This window comes from Carettochelys insculpta, chromosome 11 (assembly GCF_033958435.1).
Source record: "Carettochelys insculpta isolate YL-2023 chromosome 11, ASM3395843v1, whole genome shotgun sequence".
Classification (NCBI taxonomy): domain Eukaryota; kingdom Metazoa; phylum Chordata; order Testudines; family Carettochelyidae; genus Carettochelys; species Carettochelys insculpta.
In genome coordinates, this window is record NC_134147.1 from 3,659,614 (window position 1) to 3,676,792 (window position 17,179).

General features: G+C 45.4%; 1 protein-coding gene across 1 annotated transcript in view; it reads left to right on the forward strand.

Moving 5' to 3' along the window:
• The window catches only part of DCAF1 (DDB1 and CUL4 associated factor 1), an 85,480-nt gene that overhangs the window by 60,296 nt on the left and 8,005 nt on the right, over nt 1-17,179 (forward strand). Inside the window, exons 20-22 of the mRNA XM_075005347.1 lie at nt 809-913; nt 1,703-1,776; nt 3,170-3,274. Coding sequence (XP_074861448.1) covers nt 809-913; nt 1,703-1,776; nt 3,170-3,274 — 284 coding nt within the window. The remainder of the gene's footprint in view (nt 1-808; nt 914-1,702; nt 1,777-3,169; nt 3,275-17,179) is intronic.

The window sequence follows — 17,179 nt, forward strand, 5'->3', positions numbered from 1 at the left end:
CTAGGGGCTCCTCCACCGGTGGGTTTGGTGAGTGGCTTTTTGGGGGGGGGGGAAAGGTGGGGGTTAGCTTTCTGTGGGGGACCTGGAGCTGAGAGAGCCGGAGCTGGGGGGGCAGTAAACCCTCACATTCTATGGACTTTTGGGAATAGTAGACACCCCTCCCCCCATTAGTCTGTTAAATGGAGGATTTACGGTATTGTCCAGGGTCCTGAATCCAAATTCTGTGCTCGTGACTTCATAGAGAGGTTTGTTTTGTTTGTTTGTTTTTTAAATTGGTTCTTAAATAATTTTTAAATAAAAAGCACGAAGAACAGCCAGGCAGTCTAGTCCCACCCCAGGTCAATAGAAGTTGGATGTCGGACTCCATTTGTGCCTTTGAAAACGTTCCACATATTTTGTCTCTTTTTTTTTTTTAAATGTTAATGTTTACTTCAAACTTGTTTTTTTCTCTTGCCTTTAGCATGATATCAGGACTAGTGTAGTGTCAGGAAATTTCTGTTTTTCTGCATGCCTACTTGCATTGCAGGCAACTTGGAAATTTAGCATGTTAAGTAGCTTTCTGTCACCCTGGTGATGTGATGACCAGTTTGCAAGGTTATAATTCAGCTCAGTGAAAAGGGGAGGAATTACATGGCAAAAGTGTTGGCTTGTGATTAATGGGGAAAGAATCTGCTTCCATTTGTTTGCTGATCTTTGTAACCATCTGATGTGAAAGACAACTTGGAAACAGTACGTATTGGTAGTAAGTGGTCAAGTGGTGGCATTATCAATGGAATGTGGCCTCTATTAATAGTCTTTCTCTTCTCAGCTATGTTGCAGGCCGATGATGAAGATGACCTGTTGGAGGAGAGGATGAGAAGCCCCTTTGGGTCATCCTTCAGGACATTCAATGCAACAGACTACAAGCCAATAGGTGAGTATAAAGGTGCAGTTGCTATGGGGTGGTTTGTGGATTTGGTGCAGGTTGATTTAGGTTTTTCTTTATTTAATCCCAACTGGATTAAATGTCTTAAGAAAATAAATTCTGCTTAATGTACCCTGTTCCAAGCACCCCCTTTCTTTCACACTAAACTAGCTTGAGCTAGAATTTCTTCTCTGGTGTGATATTCTCCTCACTCACTCACTCTGTGGCTTCTAGTCACCCCCCTGGCTTTCCTCCCACCAAATCAGGCATGAATCTGAGAAATAGTCAGTGGTATGGCCCAGGCTTCACAAAAGATCCTCTCCTCCAATCCCCTCTCCCACCAGGATTTGTTCATGCTTCTAGCTCAAATTCTGTCACTTCAGCCTTCAGACCACAATTCTCCTAGAGCTGAGTATAATGCAGCAGCACCAGGAATGAGTAAACATGGCCTCTGGCTTCCATACACTGAGAAAAGGTGGCCCATGTATTTATGTGTCCATCTCAGTCACTACTTTATTGGAACTGGGGAGGCCAACTTGGTGTGTCATGCGCAGAAAAGGCAATAGCCATGCTTGCACAGAGATGGCAGCGCAGTGGAAATCACAATGAGAACTGACTAGCTCAGTGTAATCAGCTTAGAAATGTTCTCTGTTACTGGTTGAAATTAGAGGCCCTAAATATGTGTGGTGTTTTTTAGTTTCAGCTTCCTGTCCAGGCATGTCTGTACATTTTTATATTTGGCAACCATTGAATAATCTGTTGGTAACCCCATTAAGTTCACTTTGTGTTGTTTTCTAGCCACCATTGATGTAAAACGGAATATCTTTGATTTGTGCACGGACAGCAAGGATTGCTATTTGGCTGTTATTGAGGTAAAGGATCCGAGATAGTCGGGGAAGGAGTAAATACCAGCATTTGTGGTTATGGTCTGAGAGCAATCTACCATGATTAGCAAAGAACGTTGTGGAGTTCCTACTGTCAGTCTCCGGTGTCTTATACAGTGGGTCTTTGAGGACGATAGAGGAGTGGAGACCAGTGCCTTATGTTCCACCCCTCAGGCTTAAGTGCAGAGTTGCCTCTGTATCTCAGGCATATGCAAATTTGGGGGACTTCTCAGAACCCTTCACCTGCATTCTTCAAACATAGACAGAGAGAGGAGTCCTCCACACAAGCAGGGAGAAATAAATGTTTATGCTGATTCTCTAGTCCTTTTGTTGTTGAAACTTGCCCCAAAAGGGGAATTCCCTCTGGTGCACCCAGAGTTTTTATCTGAGCTTCTCTTACCAGCCCTGTTTCTGCTGGTGAGAAGGAAGCTGTGAACTTCCTGAAGTGAGGGGCTTGATACAAAAATTTCTGGGTGAAATTCTATGGCCTGTGTATGCAGGAGGTCAAACAAATTGGTTACAATGGTCCTTTCTGGACTTAAATCAATGAATTTGTAACTTGTAATGATCTGAGTTTCTCCATTAACCTCTGGTGGTGCATTGGCTAACAGGCTTGTATTGGTGGTCAGGGTTTTTTATATCGTGAGTAGTTCATGCAGCATTGTAAAATCATTTCTTTCCCAGCTTGGAAGCAGTTTTAACTTTTGATAAGGCTCTTGTCTCATGCTTCATGCAGAGTAGCACCATACTACTAGCCTGGGGATTACAGTGCTGTTCCTGACACACCAGCAAGGCTGATGTTAGGGGCACAGTTAAAAGTAAGGACATGATCCCGATGCAAACCCTTATTGCATCAGTTGTTGACCTATGAGAGTGGAGAGTTCAAATCCCACTTGAGACAAATTGCTTTGTTTTTAAAGCAGTAGTTATTGGTAAAATGCAGGTGATTCCATCTCTCTGAAACTGGTGCTAGCTCACAGTATTTTTCTCTCTCTTCTTAGGAAATGACCCATGTGCCATAGCTGGGGGAGAAAGGGATAATAAATTGAAAGGGAAGCTGTCATGCAGGTTGGGGGAGGGTGAACAAACACAAAACTGGGTGTGGAGGATCACTGAATGGTCAAAACATAAAGTTCTGTGATAGAAATGTTAGTCAGGTGTGGCACAGATACAGTATCTCAAAGCCAAACCGTTCATGTTGTTCCTTAGGTTTTTATTGCAGCATAACAATAGCTGTTCGTATGATGTGCGTGTAAGTGTATCGATAAAGGATAACATGCCTCTCTTCTGTGATGGAGATCATCTTGGTGTTAAGTTACGTAAGAAGGCATAAACAGGTCCTCTTTGTAGTAAGTGCTGTGTTGGGGGTTTTCTTCTTCAGAACCAAGGCAGCATGGATGCCATGAACATGGACACAGTTTGCAGGCTCTATGAGGTAGGCAGGCAGCGTTTGGCAGAAGACGAGGAGGATGAAGAGGAAGACCAGGTGAGTACTTCAGAGTCATTTTGGCTGTTGCAGTCCAGTTGTAATCAAATACTTTTCATGCTAAGCTGGAATGTTGAGAGTGGCTGCTTGTTTAAAATAAAACATTAAACTAGAGATCTCTAGGGTAGAATTTTCTTCAAGCTCTTTAATTTATTCTACGTATTTTTAAATCTTTAGGTTTAAGATTAGCTTGGTCATTCATGATATGTAACCGTTGTATCAATAGGTTATGGAGCACAGTACTGCATTGTGTAATTACACAGAAACACTATGTAATAAAGATGTGCAAGAAATTTAGTAATATCCATAGGTTTGTATTGGGTTCCATTAATATCTGGTTTAAACTAAGCATTTGACCTGGGGGTTCACTGTCTGACAATCTGTAAAAGAGCTAAGAATTATTACTGTTCAGGATACAATAGACAATAGGATTGTCTGCTATGAGAACAGCACATTCTATAGGCAATTTTCAGGAGACATCAAGGTGCCGGCCTTTTGAGAACAGCCAAGCCCATTTTGCTTCGGTCGGAGGAGAGCTGAAATGTATCCCAAAAGATTTGCAATGGCTTGTCACCTTTCTGGTATTTGTGTTACGATGCATTGATGTCTGCATTGTGTCAACACAGCTGACTTCTTTTTTCCTGCGTGTTGGCATGGCGACAGGAAGTAGAGAGAAGTTTGATTTTTTTTCAGACTGCGCAGAAAGCTAAGGTTTTGGTGTGCATTCTACTTCCTTAATCTCCTGTTGTTAGAATAAAACTGCTTTAATGGCTTTCAGAGGAACATATGACACTAGCATCCAGGGAGGAGACTGGTTTTCAGTAGAAATCAGTGGATTTATGATCAGTAATAATTGTAGGAGTAGTCCACATCATTTTGAAAATTAGATTGGGAGAATTGTTTTCTTATTCCCGATAACACATTGATTCAAATATTATGTTGTGGGGCAGCGAGTGCTTTAATATGGAGGAGGAATTATCTTCAACTATTTGAGGCACAAACTAGATTGGATGGATCTGATTTAGTAACTGTTCAGAACAGCAAAAATGCAAATGTATTTATAGTGTATCTGCCTCTCTATGCGTCTGAATCTGTTTAACAACTCTCAGACCATAAGCGTTAAGACCACCAAATCCGGTATGCGGTTTCCTCTTACCCTAGCTTAAAGCCAGGTCTGGGTTTGGTTTTGCCTGAAAAAATGGGACATGCTGGGAATGGGGCTGTTTTACATGGGGGAAGGGAGGCACAGAGAGGAGGGACATGGTACTGAGCACGGCCATTGGAGGCAGACACGCCACCAAGACAAAGGCCACAAGGGCTGGGATGCTGCTGGCCACCAGACCAGGTGAGTAACCCCCTGCTCCAAACCCCTCCCCCCCCACCATCTGAGACTCCCTGTCTTGAGTCCCTCCTTACCCCCAATCTTCACTCTCCTGCTGCCTGCCTCTTACACTGCCAGCCCCGTGTCCTGAAAGACCAGGCAATGCCAGGTAAGTCTTCTAGTTCTTTATAACAGTAAAAATACTAGTTGTTCTCCTTTCCCAATATTAATCCATGTCATGAACTACCTACCAGTCAGCCAACATCATTCTTGGTGCACAAAAGAATGGGTTCTGGCCAGAGCCAGTGAGTGTGATTCACGTGATCGTGTCTTTTTCCTCCGAAATTCATCTGTGTTCACCGTTCATTTTGTAAACTTGCTTTCAATTTTGACAAATCTACATAATTCCTGTAAAACTTCCCCCCCGTGGGCATTTCCATTTTTCACTGACAGAGTTTACCAGTCATTACCAGGCAAATGTCCATCGTTCTCTTGTCCTAAATATAGGACAACATTGTAATCTGAGGTACTAGTATGTGGTACTGGTTAGTTGGTAGTTGTTGACTTTTCAATGCTATGCGTGTTTGTGTGGTGCCCTAAATGAGCTTCTGTTTGTATAGCTGGGTCTCAGGCAGCGCTGTTTTAAGTGCACTGAAAAGCAGATTCACAAAGACCAACAAAAATGACTAGGGATGTAGAAGGGCTTCCATACGAGGAGAGATTAGTAAGACTGGGCCTGTTCATCTTGGAAAAAAATGACTAAGGATGGGGATGATAGGGATCTACAAAATCATGAGTGGTGTGGAGAGAGTGAATAATAAAAGTTATTTACTTCTTTCCCAGAACACAAGAACCAGGATTCATGAAATGAAGTTAATAGGGAGTGGATTTCAAACGGAAGGAAGTGCTTCTTCATACAACGCACAGTCAACTTGTAGACCCCATTGCCAGAGGGTGTTGGGAAGACCAAGTTAAGGGCAGCTGTGGTGTCCTTAGCCTCTTGTTCTCTGAGAATGGGTGACACTTGATGATTACCTATCCTGTTCTTTCCCTCTGGGGCTTCTGGCATTGGCCACTGTCAGAAGACAGAATACGAAGCTAGATGGATGTTTGGTCTGAGCCAGTATGGACCCCAGGGGACAATAATAGTTTTCCCCCCAATACGGACCCCAGGGGGACACCATGGACCCGTCTCTCCATTCTGAAAACCGACCATTTATTCCTGTTGTTTGTTTGCTAACTTTTAACCAGTTATCAATCCCCGAGAGCACCTTCCCTATTATCCAGTGGCAGGTTACCCATGATAACTTCTTGGCTTCAGATTTTGGCATCCCGGCACACGTCACCTAATGGCTCTGTTTTTCTCAGTAAAATTAAGCTGCCAGCAGCAGTGCTTCTGTTTTGCAAAGTATCTCCATGAACCCCTCCTGTGATTTGATTGCGAGGGTTGGGGGAAGGTAAAATCATACTGACTTGCTGGTGCTTAAGCTACTCTCAAATCTAGTGAGCAAGATGGATTAGCTCTCTTACACATAGGGCCACTGATGTAAGTCCTTGAGTGTCTTTGTTATAAAATATTTGAAGTTAAAATGCTGCTCCATCTGGTGGGTTTCTACCTGTGCTTCTGATGCTAGATTTCAGATTAAGCCTCTTGAAAGCCTTCTTGTCCTAGCTGAAACACATGGTTCAGAATGTCAAGCCCAATTTAGCCCAGTTTTTCCCCAATTTTGAATTTAGATTCAGCTTGGGTGAATCTTTTGGTATGGCACTGTTGAGATATGTTGCCTGGGAGTTATTACATTAGGAGAAGAAAGAAAGGGGGTTTTGATGGCTGTTTAAAGCAATGGTAAGGTTGCAGGCTTTTAATTTTTTTACACCTTTACAATGTATGTTTTGAAGCTAAACATACAGATGAGGTCCATTCCATATCTAACCAGTAGGTGGCTTTAACTTTTTTTTTATGTAATGGCCTCCATTGTAAAGTCTATTTTTCTCAAATTTGGGGGAGCCAGGTACATTTTGCCTGGCACACTTACGCTCCTTTCTTTTCTCTCTCAAGCTGGGAGTTTCAAACGTGCCCAAGGAAACTAGGCACTCTCATCCCTCCGAAATGCTATTAAAGCGTTGTGCCTGGTGCTCTTGTGAAAATTCTAGCCTTAGGGACTGTCTTTGGCCGTTACACTGAAACACTAAATGCTAAGTTCAGCATAATGGCAGCCCATCAGAAACCCTGGCAATCTATTTACATAAGTTTTACATACTCAAGCTATAGGCAAATAGAGCTCTAGGGGCAGGTGGCAGGCCAATTCGTGAAGTATATTGATGATCCAGTTTCTCACTCTTTTTTTTTTGCTGTGGACATTTTCTTACCTTGCCCTGCTGTTGCTACTTCAGGCTTCCCCACTCCCTGAGGTTTTGACTGCACAAGTAATGGTAAAGTGGACCTCTGAACACCTTCTGGCTGCTGGCCTGCTAAGGCTCCTGCCTCCTCCTTTCCTGGCCAGTTACTCAATTCATTCATTACTCTCTCTTGTAATGAGAGGCAAAGCAGGAGCTGTGGGAGATCTGATACGGACGGCAGAGAATGCACTGAGAAGCCAAAGTCCTGTCCATGGCCCCAACCCACCACCAGGCTTATCCCTCCCCAGCTGGCCCCCCTAACCCCAGGACTTACCTTTCACAAGGAACACCACGTGCTCCTGCTGCTTCCCCAGCTGCAGAACATGCATTCCGCTGGAGAAACCCCCCCACTTCTCTCTCCCCGACTTACATGAAATTCAAGTTATGTGAGGGTGCGTGGAGCATAACCCTTGTGTACCTCAAGGGACTACTGTACTTCTGAGTGTTGTTGCATGTGATATTCGGGGTTTCCTACCACACTTCCATAAGTTTTTTGGAATATCGCCATACTGAAACTGTTATGTTCATAGAAGTTGAACTCTTGAAGGGCAGGTCACAAAGCTCAGTAGTCTTACTGTTCCTAGGTTGTTCTTGAAATGCGGATTTTAAATCATTAGGTCTGAAAGGCTGTTTTCTCTTAGACCTGGTCTACACTAGGAGATAAAGTCAAACTTAAGGCTCTATGGTCAATTTTTAAAAACTCTCCATCTACATCCTAGCACTCAGTAAGTCAATCCTAAGCGGCTGTAATGCCGTGTTCAGTACCGCTGACTTCCAAACAAAGTTATTTGAACAATCGAATTTGCAATGTCAAGCTAAAACAGTATCAGAGGGGTAGCCGTGTTAGTCTGGATCTGTAACAGCAACGAAGGGTCTTGTGGCACCTTATAGACTAAGGGAAAAGTTTTGAGCCTGAGCTTTCGTGAGCACAGACTCACTTCATCAGATCACTGATGAAGTGAGTCTGTGCTCACGAAAGCTCAGGCTCAAAACTTTTCCCTTAGTCTATAAGGTGCCACAAGACCCTTCGTTGCTGAAGCTAAAACAGTGTAGATTAACCATTAAAATTGATTTTATTAGCCCTGGAAACTGTCCCACACTACCTCTCGAGGTGTTCTTTCTGGTCATCACCCCACCCCAGCTGCTGCCCCGGTGAGCCGGAAGGGGGTGACAGGAAGCGGTGGTCATCAGTCTGGGAATTTTGATTACATTTCCTTTCCTCTCTGGCCAGCATGGTGACCAGGCACGTGGATCACATCTCTGCAGCTCACCTGGCACACCTTTATAGCCAGGAGTTTCCAGGATCGCAAAAGGACCCCAGCATGGGGAGATCTAGGATCTCGTTACAGAGTGGGGTGAAGAAACCATTGTGAGCCAGCTCAAATCCAGCAAAAGGATGCTGATATTTATGCAAAAATGTCACAAGGCATGGTCAAGAAAGGTCACAACAGGGACACGCACCAGTGCTGCGTGAAGGTTCAGGAGCTGCACCAGAAATACAAGACAGCCCACGGTCGGTCTGGGGCATCTCCCCAGAAATGCCGATACTCTGAGCTGCAGGCTATGCTGGCCATAGATGCAACCTCTTCCCCCAAAAGTGACATCGACACCTGCGGGCTGGGGAAGAATGCTTAAGCACGTGCTGCTGAGGAAGTGGTGGCTGACAGCGGGGCGCAGTCCAGTTTATAATTAGGCCCTGAAAAACAGGAGCTTTTCATCAAGGTGGAGCTAGTAGATCCTGTCTCCTTAACTCAGGAGGCGGCTTCAGAGGCCAACCCAGAACCTGGAGAGGCCACTTCTGGTAAGTAGGCTTTTTTTCTACTGATAATAGTGTTTTTTGCAGCCAAGTTGTGGAGGGACTGTGCCCCTTTCCCTTAGAACAGCCTGTTAATGTGCCTGGGGATGGAGCACTGATCCTGCTTGGGCAAAACACTGAAGCTCATACACAGGCACTCGTGGATTTTCATCACGATTTTTGGGGAGAGCTGACTTCTTCCTGCTTGCACAGTAAGACACCTTAGCGCGCCAAGCCACCGGTAAGTGGTCTGGAATCATGGCACCACGGAGCATTCTTGCAGATTTTCCCACATGGTTGCAGGATAGATTGTGATCTTTTCTTACCCCCTTTTCTTGGTGTACTCAGGCCGATGTCTCGTTTGGCCACCTAGAATGCATGGGAAGTTTTGTGAGTCTCTAATGATTTCTTTGCCTGGCATCCTACCCAGTGCAGAGCAAACTCATGCATTTCCTGGTGCAGCCACTTTAAAATCCAGGGCGTGCGTTTGATCACACACAGCAGCCCTCTCACACGCCCCTCGCTTCAGGGCTAGCAGGTGATCGGACCCTCTGCTGGTTCACATGCACACCCCCAGCGACGTTTAATGATTTTTTTTAACTCGTACAGCGCACACTTCAGAATTTACAATCCAGGTACTGCTTTAAGCAGCATAGGCTCACTTCCCCATGGCCCAGTGTCCCTGGGACATGCTGTGCCACTCCACCCCGCCCTGCCCCGCATTCCTTTAGAAAGTGTTTTTCCCATGAACCGAGGAGAGCTTACCGTCGTGTTGACCATAAACCTCTTTCTTGGAGGAGCTCAGAGCGTTCTGATTGGAATCATGCATTCCTCTCTCTTAAAAGTAACGAGTGACCTTGCACTTGCAACATGTTCTTCCATAGAGTCAGGCAGTCTTCATTTCTGTCACTGTGGTCGTTGTTCTGAATGAAGATACAAAATGTTGCTACTGTTGTTGAATATTTCTCAATTTGTTTTGTCAGAGAAAGAGCCTGGAAAACGACAAAGTGTGCGGTTCGGCGGATAGCTGTCTGCCTACAGTGTAGAGGAAGAAGAAGAGCATTGGAGAACAAGCAGTTGCAAAAGAAAAAACTAAAATTTGTGACTAGAGGAAGCAGATGAGGGAGGCACAAGAACAAATACATGAATCAATCAGTATCCTTTACAGCCAAGCAGACGGAGTTAATGAATTCATTATGGCAGCATCACAGTCAGGCAGATCCATTCTGGGCAGGCAGATGGAATTAACTACCCCACGGGTAAAGTCAGCGATCCATGCACGACTCCTCTCCTCACCCCCTGACTCAAATGCCCCATTACATGCCCCCCATCCATACACATTATCTTCCCCTTTTAGAGGCACAGCATCCCCAGGCCACTCCAGCCACCATCGCTTTAAACCTCCCTCAACCCAGTCAGCCCAGTCCCCTGACCCTGGCTAAGTATCCCACTTCAATCAATCCCCCCATACCTCATCCCTCGATGCGTTCAGCACCCTCCTCTTGTCAGAGACCCAGAACGACGGCAGGAAGCCACGGAGAACTCTGCTTCATAGCCCCAAAACTTCAACACCCACCAGCAGGCTAACCTTTGTCTCATCATGTGCTTATTTTTTCCCCTATTACCCCCCCCACACACACACACTTCCTTAGTGCCCCCTAAATAAAAACGTTACATGTTGGAAAACTTTTTGTTTAGTGGTTAACATGCTTTGGGGTTTGGTGGGTGGTGATTGTCTTGTGGTTTATGGGTGGTTTCATAACGAGCGAGGAAACAGCATGGTTGGGGGTGTAGGAGGCACTAAACAGGTAGCAATAACTATATAGTGCTCCTTGCCCAGGCAACATACACTAAATGTAATGGCTTTCACCTGAGTCAGACAACTAAAGTCGGGTGACTTTCACTATATAGTGTGCACTGCCTGAAAAATGAACTCGGGCATAGAGCATGCAATGGGTGCATAGGAAAAGCCGCTGAAGCTATGAAATTTTCATTCCACCACCAATGGTGGAGGAGCAGGTGTTTCTGAACAGTCGACCACTTAAATTTTAAAACTAAATTTATTTATTTGAAATTATCACGTGTACAGTTACTGTTATCCATTACTTCAACTTGTTTATCAGGACCCACCCCTTCCGAAATGGTGAGACTCTACAGGTTAGCTGCACTATATTGTAGCTTGTGACCGAAGGCACCCGGGACTATATAGTGCATTTCACCTGGGCACAAATCACTACATAGCCAGCCACGCCTGGATAGTTTTCGCTATACCAGTTGTCATGCCTGTTCAGTGAAAATCCTAAAGTTAGGCAGCAGGGACTAAAGCCGTAAAAGACAGGCCAAAGAAAAACCACGAAGAAAAACATAAAATACAAAGAAATGCCAGGATGGAGATGTGCATTCCATCTATGGCAGTTAGTGAATGGATTTGCTGCCATGGGATTCCCTATCTTCTGCACATTCACCAGAGTCACTGTCTTCTGCAAAAGAAGCATGTTGATCACTTTGGCTGCCTGTCTGACAACAGCCTCCACCATAGATTTGCCCTCTCCAAATTGATTTCCCACGGACCAGTAGCTGTCTGGCACTGGAAACTTCCAAAGAGTCATTGACATGCGCTTCTCAACTGTCAAAGCAGGTCTCATTCTGGTGTTACCGCGCTTCAGGGCGGGAGATAACACTTCACAGCGTTCCATGAAAGTGGCCTAACTCATGCCGAAGTTTTGCAGCTGGTTATCCTATGACTGCAAAACGATGTGATGCTTTCTCCCCGCAGTCTGTGCTGGTCTTGCAGCTCCAGAACCTGCTCTGTACCCTGTACAGTGACTCCCAGTGCTGTCAGACTCCACGGTTGTTCTCTCCAGAGATTCATGTTCCTCGACAGCCCCAGCAATAACAAGCGCTTGCTGCATGGGCATTATGTTCAGAAGATGCTGCATCGCAGAGTGCGACCTGAGCACAAAATACCGCAGTAAACTTTGAGGTGTTTTGGGATCCATGTTAGTGTCTGTAATGGTGGTTGGTGGTCAAGACGAAAGTGCGCAAAAATGCCCCCCCCACCCCCACCCCCACCCCCGAACAAAAGAGGAGGTGAGGAAAGTGCATTTTGGGGTGGTGATATCAGAAATCCAGAAACATTTTTTCACCCTACAGACACCAGCACAAAATCTTAAAGTGCAACCTGGGGGGGGGGGCGGGGGGGAGCAGGGGATGGGATGGATGCTGTGGGATAGGTGTCCAGAGTGTACTGTGACTCAGGCACCCTTGTGGGGGCAAGCTACATCATCTTAGTTGGTCGGGACACTTAGCCTCAACTTTATAAAATCTAGTGTTAAAAATTCGACTTCAGCAAATTCAGCTTTATTCCCAAATGTAGACATACCCTAGGTCACCCTTCCACACCAGCATGTGTCTAATAGAATCGTCTCTTGGTGGGAGCAAGGCTGTGTATAATTTGACTTTGGATTTAGTGTGGACAACTTCCTCATGACTTTAGTGAATATTTTTATTCAACTCCTGGAGATCCTGTTTGTGTGGATCTAAGAAAACATACCTGGGGGAAGAATCATTCTTTTTGTGATGTCTAGCTCAGGCAAATGAGGAACGCTGTTTGTCTTCTGTCTTCTTAATTTTTATATTAAGCATAAGACATCTGTGCACCTCTGGTTGGTGTTAAAAAATCCCCTACATGTATATCCTCTCACTGCCATCACCACCTAAACTTGGCCAGCTTCTCTAATATTAACAAGCATGGTCTGCTTTTCTTTTCTCTCTCTATAGAATACAGGAATTTCCCATTGTGTTGTAGATTGCGGGAAAGCTCTCTTGTGTTTGTCAATACTGTTGATATATTTAATGACTATTCCCTAAATTCTGTAGTCTTTCCATATACTCTTGATTGGAAGTTTAGGCCCAGGGACAAGGAACATCAGTCCGTAGCTTGCAGCCCTACTAGCAAATATCTGCCTTTCTCACTGTTTTTCATTAATTGCAATAGAAAAATGTAGACTACTCAATTTAAACTTTCAGGGGAAATCTGTTTGTACACCGTAGTCACAAGAGTTTGTTCTGTGAGAACTTGAAATCCTGTTGGTTTGTTGAAGTAGTTTTTGAAAAAAATTCACATTTTGCAGGGTGATAGAAAAATGTCTGTTGCAAACTTCTGTCAAGACTTGCTTTAGGTTTACAGATTGGGTCCCTCAATGAAATGCCTCTCCTGCACTACCTGGAATTGTAGCTGCTGGATTTTCAGTGCTTGTGTTGGTTTCATAGCATTATTTTTTCCACTATCAATTCGCATTCTGCCCCCTGTGATTTCAGTTATATTGTATGTTTATTTAGCACTCTTTCCCCTCTATCTAAAGCAAGAATCCTATGCTAAACCAAGAGCGAGGCCTGTAGTTTTCATGATGATCCTTGCTGAAAAAAGTCCTTCCAAATTGTCAACAGTTTTAAGAACTTGCCAGTTCTGAGTGCCCTCACTTTTGGAGGGAATTAATGGATCTCATCTTGTTACAATAGGATTTTATAATCGTGCAAGATAAAGTTTAATCTGAACTCCGGCTCCGGATGAATTTGATTACAGACCAATAGTTGCTTGGAGAGAGCTTTGCTGAGTAGAGGCCTTGAACTGACACATTGTGATCTTATATTTTTAGCAGGGCTGTTTTACACCAGACTTCAGCCATGAGGCTAGCAGTTGGAGGGCTTTGATTAAAACCTGTTTGTTTCTGGATGGGCAACCTGTAAAATGGATAGTTTTTTTTGGAAACATGCACACCTTTACGTCGTCTTTTCATGGCAACAAAGAATTCCTGTTAGTGTTTGGTATGGATTGCAAGCATCCAACTCTGAACTATGCTGTAAGGTCAGAAGATAGCAGTCCTCTGGTACAGCCAAAGAACTAGGAATGTAGAAATAGGAGAACATGCTTCTCTTTATGATGGGAAAGTAAAACTGCTGCTGTACTAGAATCTAGGTTCCAGAGGGATGGACATATTTAAGAACAGATGAGTGATAATTGAGAGAAGAGCCCTGTGCCTGACTATTTTTAATCCTGCTCCCACCCCACAGTTCCTTCTCCTCCCAACTGTTTCTGCTGTTCAGGCAGTGGACCCAGTCCTGCTGCAGGGCTCTGCACAAGTCATGGGCAGAGCTCTAATTGGGGATGGTGTGAGGAGAGGAAAGTGTTTTAGCAGAGTCTAGTGAACCCTCGAGTTGCGAGGGTTGCATTCCTGCAACCCCTGTGTAATTCAAATTTTCATGCTAGTCTGGTTCTTGGCTCCACTGGACTTGCAGGAGCCGGGAAGCTGACCAGCCCACCAGGGCTAGTCAGTTTCCTGGCTCTGAGTAGTGGGGAACTTGGGGGCAGCCTGGTTCCTGCCCACCCACCACTTGTGGGGACCCAAGAAACTGACCAGCCCACCAGGGCTGGTCAGTTTCCTAGCTGCTTCTCCCTGTCTTCCCCCAGCAGCATGGCTGTCAGCCTGCTAGCGGTGCCACTGGGGGAAGGCAGGGAGAAGGGGCTCTTAGCTTGCCTAGCTGCCCGCAGGTGCCGACAGCTAGGCAGGCTGACAGGAGCAGGGCAGCTTCAAGCTGTGCTTAACTCGCATTAAACCGAGTTACGCGCAACATGAAGTTGCGTATTTTGAGGGTTTTCTGTACAGCGATTTGAGGGGTGCAGCCACATCTATTGCTGGACCCCGGTAGTTCTGCTGGGCTCCCCAGCAAAACTTGTCTGTGGATAGAATTGGCACATTGTTACCCCTTTACCAGTGGCAGTAACATGCACAGTGACTGCCACGTGGGGGCTCATATGGGTTCTCACTGAGGACAGTGATTTTTTTCAGGACCGGGTGGAAATCTGTTGTTCCAGACACTTTTTCTGCTGTGTGCAAATGCTTCAGAATAGCAAGGCAGTTTGGAAAGGGCATTGAACTTCACCCTATATGTCCACATTTAACCTTAGGATGCACATGTGCCCTAAGGGGGAGGTAATGATATGATAGTCCGGAGAGCGGCAGCACTCCTGGGTAGGGGCGTTCTGATACGCAGCCTGCCCGGTTTCCATCTGCATTTTGCTTTACCGTATAAGGAGAAATTGATTCCCTTAGAGTAGGGGTGGGCAACCTTGTTTCAGTTGGGGAGGGGCCCTGACCCACAGAAAAATGGGGGGGCGGGGCGCGGACCACACACAAATGAGAAGCAAGCAAACAAACAAAGCCACCCGCAAAACCCCTACTGATGTGGCCCCTGAAACCTCACTCCCCTCACATACCAGCATCACAGGCTGGAGGGTAGAGAAGAGGGGAGTTAGGTTCAGAGCTGCTCCCAGTCTGGATTAACTCTTCTGGGGGTGCAGGGTGGGACCAAAACATTTGTGGTACACAAAAAAAGTAGACAAACTATATGACTGTGTGTCATCAAACACATTTCGTGTGTGAAGCGAAGGGTATTAATCTTTAGATGCTGAGCCACAACAGCACAGCAGTCTCTAAAACTGGACTGATATTTCTGAGGTCTTAGCTAGCTGTCTTGTTAAAAAGATTAACTTGGGACCTCCTTTATTTATTTGGCTGTGGTTATTGTTAAATTGGCTAAGGATGCTCTCACAGAATAAGAGAATAACTGTTTTATCTCTTCATTTTTGCATCTGTGACATTTTGTATGCTGTGTTTGCTGTGCTCCCTGTATTACGTCTGTCCATGTCCTCTCCATCTGCCTAGAAGCCTATGGTAAGAATGCTTGCTTGTTACTTGTACTTATACGTGTGGCCAGAGTTCTGTGTATTTACGTGACTCTCGTCGTTTTGTTCACAAAGAAACTCCAACACCAAACTAGCAGTAAAAGTGAAAGCTGGTGTAGCCACTTGTTGCTGAAGTTTCTGAAAATGCCTGGAGAACGGCCTATTGCTAACACGAAGCATTTGCTGCTGTGTAATGTTTAGGGAGGCTAACAAAATGGAGAAGAGATCAGGTAACACACAGCTCCAGAAGCTGAAAGCTGAAAGCCGGATGTCGTCTCCTTGAGCCAGTATCTTACGGGCAATATAGGTGCTTTGGCAGCAGAGAGACAAGATGTCAGAATTTAATGCATATCTTGGCTGTCAAGTGAGGTAACTTAGTAATATGGGTAATTACAAAGTAATTAGTAATAATTTGATAAGCCCTTTGGACGAGCTGGGAAAACAAAGCCCTTTGGTATCGGGGGAAAAGGGGCAGATGCCAGTAAAATACTGACCTTCTGGAACGGTTTGCATTGCTGAAAGTGAGCTTGCTTTTCCACAGGAGCAATTTGGAGGGAGAGAGAACAGTAAGATGGCTGTGTGAGACTGTTTCCCAAGTGGTGGTCTGTGAAACCCTGGGGTTCTATGAGAAAATGACCCGAGGTTGGCAACCTGTGGCTCCGAAGCTGCATGTGGCTCTAAGGAGTTATTTGCGGCTCGGGGCTCTGCAGTTGCTGATTACTGTGCGGCTCCCTGCCCTGCTGCTGCTGAAACAGCAGAACCAAATTTTTTATGAGTTTAACAGCTGGCAGGGTGGCAGGAGGGGTCTGGCCATTAAACCAAGTGAATTTAGTTCCATTATTTCAGCAGCGGCAGGGCCGGGAGCCCCTCATTTGCAAAGTAGCCAGCATGCCCATAGTGGGGGCGGGGCAAGGGGAGCCAACAGCTATCTGAAAGGGGAGTCAGACGGGTCCTGCAGTTCCGTCGTCATCCTTGCCTTTCATTGGCTGTGACTGGCCTCTCACATTGCCATAGGACGGCCAATGAAATCAGGCCCTTGGGACTAGAGTCGGAGGAACAGCGGTCGCTAAGATACGAATGAGCATGTCTTAGCCATGTTGGGTGATGTAACAGGAGGCGCTAACTTGGCTGGAGTTTGTTCAAGTGGGGTTAGGCGGGGGGGGGCAGTTTGGGGCTAAGGCAGATTAATACTAGGGGTGGGGGGGCAGGGTTAGGGCTGAGAGTGGTTAAGCCACATATCAGACTATTAGGGGTTCCACAAAATTCTTCCAAGTTTAAAAGGGTTCTGTGGCCCAATAAAATTGGGAAATGCTGTTCTAGAGACAATAGCCTTGTGCACTACACAACCCTGAGTCATCCACAGAGCAGATGTGAACAACACAAGTATTCCCCATCATACCAGTGGCAGTATCTGGAATACGTTGCGTGAAACGTAAGGCTTTTGTTTAATGAAACACATATGCTGAGGTTGTACATAGCATCCTATGCAATAGTGGGGTAGCCGGCTTTTCTGTCTCCATCTCGCTTGCTTGTTCTAGTGACTAAGGAATACGTTTTGAATCATTGAATGTTGGGAACTTGTAAACTGCGGGAATAAGAGTATTCCCCTTTGGTTCACCTAATTCTGCAACTTGTTTTCACGGG